This window comes from Macrosteles quadrilineatus, unplaced genomic scaffold (assembly GCF_028750875.1).
Source record: "Macrosteles quadrilineatus isolate MER2022 unplaced genomic scaffold, UCM_ALF_1.0 Scaffold_1__1_contigs__length_201487025, whole genome shotgun sequence".
Taxonomy (NCBI): Eukaryota; Metazoa; Arthropoda; class Insecta; order Hemiptera; family Cicadellidae; genus Macrosteles; species Macrosteles quadrilineatus.
Window position 1 is genome coordinate 143,602,577 of NW_026542594.1, and position 8,364 is coordinate 143,610,940.

Below are 8,364 nucleotides of genomic sequence, written 5' to 3' on the forward strand. Positions count from 1 at the left end.
ATAAAACAAATAATAAAACCCAGCAATCAATTATGTCTAGGCTAATGCTATTCTTATATTTTTTCTTAGAGACTGAAACTTGGTACGTAGCAGTTTATCTGCTCCACTTTGATATGATTAGTCTATGTTACAAAACTTCGAAAAATTAGATAACGCGACAAAGTCTAAAGTCAAGTTTTTGTGGCTCAAGTTTTCTAGTTTAGGGACTTGTTCAAGGGCTTAACACTATTCTGTAAATCTTTTTCACCAGAGGAGCGAACACAGTTATAACAAAACACAACACTATGGGTATATAATACACAAATAAAAAATATAAAATTCTCTATCCTCGTTAACTAAAAACTATTGTAGTAGCTAATAAGGAGTTGTCATCAACATATGATTTCTTAACACACATGGTTTATGTTATTGTTTCTATTGTTTATGTTTGTGTTTATATATTTTTCATTCAGTTAAAATAGTTGAATAAAATGGGTTGTACATTCTCTTGCATCTTGTTATTATATAATTTAAGGACTTGATAACTGGCGACGAGGAAAACCAAAATGGAGTCAACTAACATTACAAGTTACAAAAGGATTAGAAAATCAATCAAGGCACAATTTACTAAATTAACAAACAAGCTGAACAATCAGGAAATTGGTCCTGGGCAAGTTGACGAACGTCTAGAACTTCTGGACTCAACATGGACTAAATTTCTTGAAGTACAAGAGAACATAGAACTAATAATAAACGACACAGACCTGGATGAAGAAGTAAATTACAAGATGGACATTGAAGAAGTATTCATTAAGTTGAAGATTATGTTGAGGCAGTTGAAACCTATTTCACTTTCGAATTCAACTCAAGAAATCAATGGTAATGCAAACAACTCTACTGGCAATACACACAGCTTCAACATTCCATATTTCATTTGTACCTTACAGTGAAGATGAATCTTTTGACAATTTTACAAAAAGACTTGAAGTATTTATGCACCTGAAACACATATCAGACGAAACTACAAAGACATTCACCCTACTTAATGCCCTACCTCCCACGTTACATCAAAAGCTCTACAACATTTGTACACCTGAAACGCCACTTCAGAAAGATTATGATGACCTTATAGCTTTACTAAAGCAATACTTGGATCCTCAACCAAGCGTTTGGGCACGGCAACATAATTTTATAGTACGAGAGCAAATGGTAGGTGAATCCGTTACAGATTTTACAGTTGAACTAAAGAAACTTGTTACTCCTTGTGAATTCAAATGTTCTTGTGGAAAGTCTACAGCTGAAACTATGCTACGTTTACAGTTCATCAGAGGATTGCGAGATGCTGAGATTAGAACGAAACTACTACAAGTAGAATCAGACAAGACCTTCCAGGAAGTCATAAATACTGCTAAGATAATGGAACTATCTAAAACTGAAAATACGATGATTACATCTTCACAACATAAAGCCGAAATTAATCAAGTGATCTCAAATACTACTAATAAACAATTCAATACAAACAGCGAAATGAGAATTAAATCTACAGGACACAACAACAGTTCATTCACATTCCAATCACTTAAGGGGAAGTGTTACAGATGCGGTGACGAAAAGCATAAAGCTAACAAATGTAAATTTACTGAACACTGGTGTAGAAAATGTGGAAAGATGGGTCACATCGCTCGAGTGTGTCTGAGCGAGAATTCCATGGCAAAATTTAAGAACTTGAGAAACACATGTCAAGCTGATGTCTTAGTTGAAGAAGATGAGTCTTATGAAATGAACTTAATAACTTCAAAAAACTCAGATAAGTTTAATTTGGAGGTGAACATTGAGGGAAATGAAATTACAATGGAACTAGATACTGGGGCCGCATTGAGCACCATATCTTACAAGGATTACATGAATCTAGGATTGAACAAATCCATTCACAAAACGAAAGTGGAACTTCGTACTTATACTGGGGAGGTTTTCGAGCCTGTTGGATATGTATTTGTGAAATGCACGTACAAAAATCACAATTTCATTGGTAAACTATACGTGATCAACCGGAATGTCGATCCTATCTTTGGACGTGATTGGATAAGGGAAGTTAAACTAGATTGGGCTGACATTAGGAGTATTACAAGTTCTTACATGCATGCAGATATCGATAGACTGATTGAGAATTACAAGGATGTATTTGAACAAAATATTGGTGTTATTCCCGAGGTAGAAGGTCATATACAACTACTTGAAGATGCCAAACCGGTTTACATGAAACCTCGTTTAGTGCCATATGCTTTAAGACCTAAAGTTGAAGAAGAACTGGACAGATTGGAAAAAAATAGGAATCATCTCGAAGGTCGAACAAAGTGATTGGGGAACTCCAATTGTTCCAGTCGTGAAACCCAGCGGCAAGATCAGAATCTGTGCAGATTTCAAAGTGACTTTAAATAAACAAATTAAGGACATCAAATACCCTATTCCACGTATAGAGGACATTTTTGCAAAAATGAGTGGTGGTAAGTACTTTTGTACACTAGACATTAGTAACGCTTATTTACACATGGCAATGGACCAAGAAAGTGCGCTACTTCAAACAATCAGTACACATAAAGGACAATATAAGGTAAATCGACTCATGTTCGGAATCAAGACGGCTCCGGCTCTATGGCAAGGGTTTATGGACAAAATACTTTCTGGAATTGATGGCGTTCAGTGTTTTTTTGACGATATTATTATTCAAGGTTCGACTGAGTCTGAAGCCCTAACAAGGCTAGAAAGTGTTTTGAAAGTCATCAGGAGACACAACCTCAAACTAAATAAAGACAAATGTAAGTTTTTTCAAACACAAATCGATTACCTTGGACATACTATGGATCAAAATGGTCTACACAAGAACAAGGACAAAGTGGAAGCAATCTTAAAATCACCAAAACCGTCAAATGTGTCAGAGCTACGAACATTCCTGGGCTTGACTAATTACTACCAGAAATTTATTCCCAATTTGAACACAATCTTGAATCCACTACACAATCTATTAAAGGCACACACTAAGTTCGTTTGGACCAGAGAATGTGATAAATGCGTTGAAAAAGTTAAGGCTGAGATAGCTAGTGACCGGGTCCTTGCTCATTTTGATGAAAATGAAACCTTAGTACTAGCCACGGACGCTTCTCCAGTCGGATTAGGAATTGTTCTTTCTCACCGCTACAAAGATGGTACTGAACGGCCAATTTCATTCGCTTCTCGATCTCTCACTGCAAGTGAGAAAAAGTACAGTCAGATAGACAAAGAGGCACTGGCGATTTACTGGGGATTGAAGAAGTTCTACCATTATTGTTATGGCAGAAAGTTTATCCTTGTAACAGATCATAAGCCACTTGTTTCAATCTTTGACCCATACAGAACCTTACCTACTATGACTGCCACACGTATTTTCAATTACGCTCACTTCCTCTCTGGCTTTGATTATACTATTGAATATAGGAACACCAAATCACATGGTAATGCAGACTACATGTCTCGTTTTCCTAATGAGCATCCACCGACAAATCAAATCGATCAACACGAAGCCTTTTTCATTAATCAAATTGAATCAATGCCTGTAACACATGAAAATATTGCAAATGAAACATCAAACGACGATGAGCTAAAACCTCTTTTGAAAGCACTTCAAGATGGCACGGATTTAGAACATATTGGCTTGAAGAATAATGAGTATTCACTTCATGATGGCTGCATTTTTCGTGGTTCCAGAGTAGTAATTCCTGAAAAACTACAAGGAAAAGTACTCAATGAACTTCATCTAGGACACTTAGGAGTTGTGAAAATGAAAAATCTTGCAAGAAGTTTTTGTTACTGGAAACACATTGACCGTAACATAGAAGATCTAGCAAAGTCTTGTCGTCCATGCTGTTTGAAGCAGAATCTTCCTGAAAAAGTAGATGTCCATCCTTGGCTGGTTCCATCAGGACCTTGGCAACGAATACACATCGACTTTGCAGGTCCAATTTATGGGCAATACCTTTTTGTTATCGTTGATGCCTATTCAAAGTGGGTTGAAGTCATACCAACCAAAACTACAACATCTAATTGGTGCATTCAACAGCTCAGGAAACTCTTCTCCACCTTTGGTTACCCGTTCACGTTAGTCTCTGACAATGGCCCTAACTTCACATCATCTATTTTCAACCAATTTCTACAAGCTTGTGGCGTCACACACAAATTCTCTGCCCCCTATCACCCTGCAACCAACGGACAGGCAGAGAGATTTGTTCAGACTGTAAAGAAACAGTTAATAGCAATGGAGAATGATGGAGGAGATTTGCACTTCAAAATAAATCACATCCTAATGTCACTAAGGAATGCCACAAATGCTACAGGGTCCTCGGCATATGAACTTATGTTTGGGAGACGGATAAGGACAAGGCTGGATCTTATGAAGAAACCCCAAGATCACACAGAAATGCCCGACGGATGTACTAAAATCAAAAGAGAGTTCCGGGTGGGGGACAGGGTTCAGGTGCGCAATTTCGGAAAAGACGGAAAGTGGAAATTTGGAAACGTAAGAAGGAGAGAAGGATTGGTGCATTATCAAATCGAGATGGACAATGGGCAGGTTTGGAGAAGGCACATTAACCACATTCGGCCGTGTAAATTTGAGGGGGAGGATTAATAAGGAGTTGTCATCAACATATGATTTCTTAACACACATGGTTTATGTTACCGGTATTGTTTCTATTGTTTATGTTTGTGTTTATATATTTTTCATTCAGTTAAAATAGTTGAATAAAATGGGTTGTACATTCTCTTGTATCTTGTTATTATATAATTTAAGGACTTGATAGTAGCTATTGTAACAACGCATTTGACTATGTTGGGTCAGCAACGAAAAATTTACTTGAGTGGTTTTGTAATATTTAAACTAAAATCATTGACAGTTAATTATCGACCTTAGAGTGGAGTCCAGAGAGGAGAGACTTTTAAGGTCACACTACTCAAAGTGTATTATCGCTACACTGAGATGCATTTATTGTCTTTTCCCTACACTACAAATGCTACATCACCTGTGTCATTAATTTAATGAAAACTTACAATATGCCACAAGTTTTAGCCCATAAATAGTTTCATAATTTCTATGGTAAATGATGCGTAGCTTTCATAGTCATTGTTGTTCCGTAACGGCGTTGTGAAAGTATTAAATAACTTAAGTACAGCTATTTGATTTATAGCTATAATTCGGAAGTATTTCCTACACAGTCTTAGCGTTTGAGCTTGAATTCACAATGATTTTTTAAATTCGTGAAATCAAAAGGGGGTTTTCGTAGATCCGTAACGTTAAAGTTACCATGTCATGTAAACTATAAATTATAACCAAATTATAGTTTATTAGATGGTAAGATATGACTAGATACTTCTGTTTGTTTTTTAAGTTTTGAATGTCAGGTATTAATGATTTTACCCTCTTTAGGTAGGTACCAAAAGTTGAGTTGTTCTAGTTGGATAAGAGCACAAGAACCTGAAATAATATTACCATCTTAGCTCATGAATATAGATGTTTTAATCTGCGATGCAAATGCAGAGAACTATGGAAGCCTACAACTAGGATAACAGATAAGTTAGCTAGCTGAGGGTTGGCGCGTTTGCTATGAGCAGCCCATCTGACGTATAACCAACTCACTAGTACCCTCTCTGAGTTTACACATTTTGTTATGCTAACGGAATTATTTACTCCTGACATGGAATCAGATGTTGTTGTGTTGTTGGTCATTTTATGTCTAAACAGCAATAAAGCAACAGTTACGTAGTTAATGGGTTTAGTTAGTTTTAAAGTTTGTCATTAATCTAGTTTGGTTGAATTGTATGCACCACTGTTTGATTTTTTTATTTTAGACGTTAGGAGATTGACATGACTAATGCAAATATGTACTTGTTATTTTGGTTGATAAAAGAGGGATTAAGTTACTGTACTCAAACAATTAATATACTTTGTTGTATTTTCTGGACACCCATCTATGGAGATATTAACTCCACCCCTCCCCCAGCCCACCACGATGAACTTGTGACTCATTGTATTCATAATGGTTGGTGTCAATCTTATGGACAGTGACTGCTCGTACTCGTCCATTCCAAGTACTTTCTCATAGCATTCAACTTATAATAACATATCATTATTTGTTACCACAATGAAAACATACAGTCTATATTGAGTCTTGCTTATAAATCGTCTAAATAAACAGCGTCTGTTGCATAGAATTAAAAGTTCTTCCTTTCTGGATATTGTGAAAATATGAAAATAATTTAAATATGCAAAATGAGGATATATATTAGTTTTAAAATTAGTGAGTGAAGTGACATTAAATTTGTTTGAAATTATTCAGTGAAACTAAAGATAAACTTTTCAAATGTTCCCTGTTTACATAATGAAATATTTATATTCATATTTTGGCATACATTATGGTGCCAAGTACTAAAAAGTGATATTTTATTTTATAGTGTAAAGCTATTGTGTAAATCCTACAGCAGTCATTGCAATTTCCGTATCCAATATTTCTATGTAAATATACGTGTAGACTGTTGTCACGTACATGTGACTGATTTTTTGTTAAAGATGGTCACACAACTAACTAGAAATGGGTAGAAATGCAGGCTTTACTGGACAAGGAGTTACGTTAAAGTACTGTTTACTGTAATGTATTTTTACACAAATTGTTCGGTGGCTAATTGTCATATAAAATGTCTTAGCTGTCTAAATGAAATATTTGAATGATACCACATTTACAATCAATTTAAAATCAATCACAATGTCCCACTCACTCGCAATCCCCAGCTTTATATAGTGATTAGTGTGTGTTTTGTCAAAGCCCCAAGAGTAATAAATAAATATCAACATGACAGTCAAATACCACACATTTGGTCGATTAAGATACAAATTATATATTGGCAAAAAACTGCATCAAAGGCTCTGGACATGATCTCCTTGTGCTGAATTTAATGCAACAGTTTATCCGCTCAGTTTTAGAATGCCTTAGTGTAGAAATCGTAGTATTAAAGTGTGAGTGATCCTTTATGATTGATTAAACTAACATTGCCGATTATATCAATTGTTTGATGGGGACGCCACTATATGTGCGTATTTCAACCTAAATATGAGTGAAGGATGAGTGTCACGAGCTTGTAGTCTTGTTAGTGACTAAGGCTGACATGTTCCTTGGACACAGCTGTTAATTAATACCATACAGCTAATGGAAACTGGGACCTACAGTTTATAGTGGAATGTGAACCACAATTTTCCTTGTAATTAACGAATTGGTCTAATTATCAGGATAGTAGTGCGAATAGTCGTAGTTAATGCACAAGTAGTGCACTAGTGCGAACGTTAATCCACACCAGGGAGCATCGCATCCGCAGTGCATGCCTATAAATATCCACAATTCGTGACCTCCTAGTAGCTGGATTACACGACGACGCCACCGTCCAGGTCAAATATCAAAACATTACATTAGTTACAAATATCATTGGTAAGTAAGGATTTTGTCGATTAAAATTGAACTTAATTAGAGGTTTGAACTGTGTAACGTTCTTTTGACTCGGTTGGTAAATGTCTTGTCCATCTCAAGCCAGATCGTACTAGTTTTGCTTTTAAATGTTTATGTTACCTTAACCTGTATGACAGAATGATTCATGAATTTTGATCAAAGTATATACATCAATAAAAAGGTTAATTTAGGCAGTGTTTAGCTAATAATAAAATAATCGTAAAATAATTAACATAATTTAAAACAGTTAAATTTTGTTCTAGAATAGAGTTGAAAGTGTGACAAATTTCATTCGGTTAAACAAAGATAAACATTTTATACACAAATAAATACAGACTAAATATTACGTTCTTAATTTAGAAGACAAAAACATGTTGTGACTCAATCCTTGTTTGAATAAGCTTACATAAAAAGTTAAACGATTCTCCGGGGATCGCAAACATCACGTGATATGAAAAGTTGTGTCTTGTGTAGTTTATTCTTAAAATTACATTAATTGTTAATTTCGTTAGAAAGGATAATCTGCCGTACCATATTGTACGATATATTCTATATATAGGTACAATATATTCTACCATATTATACTAGTTATTTAGTTTGAAAAAATATAATACAGTAGTTTTTAAAAATATATATTTTATTACAATAATATTTTTTGATATTATGTTAGAAAGCGTATTTATCTTTTTATCCTAGATTGGCCATCTATTGGGAATTATAAGCTATAATATTTTTGCACTCAAATCAATTATATATTTTCCTAAGATGCTGTAAGAACTATACTTTGTATCCTAGGGTTTAATTTACACTTTTAACTACCAAATAGATAAAAAATATCGGTTGAAAATAAAATGTTTATCTA

General features: G+C 34.8%; 1 protein-coding gene across 1 annotated transcript; it reads left to right on the top strand.

The window, feature by feature from the left end:
* The first annotated feature begins 2,836 nt into the window (after positions 1-2,836).
* Positions 2,837-4,639, top strand: LOC129001193 (uncharacterized protein K02A2.6-like). The gene has a single exon (XM_054428409.1). The coding sequence runs from the start codon at positions 2,837-2,839 to the stop codon at positions 4,637-4,639; it is 1,803 nt and encodes a 600-aa protein (XP_054284384.1).
* The last annotated feature ends 3,725 nt before the right edge of the window (positions 4,640-8,364 follow it).

Excerpts from the sequence above, each read along its gene's own strand:
- LOC129001193 (XM_054428409.1), top strand. The coding sequence starts at position 2,837 with ATGGATCAAAATGGTCTACACAAGAACAAGGACAAAGTGGAAGCAATC.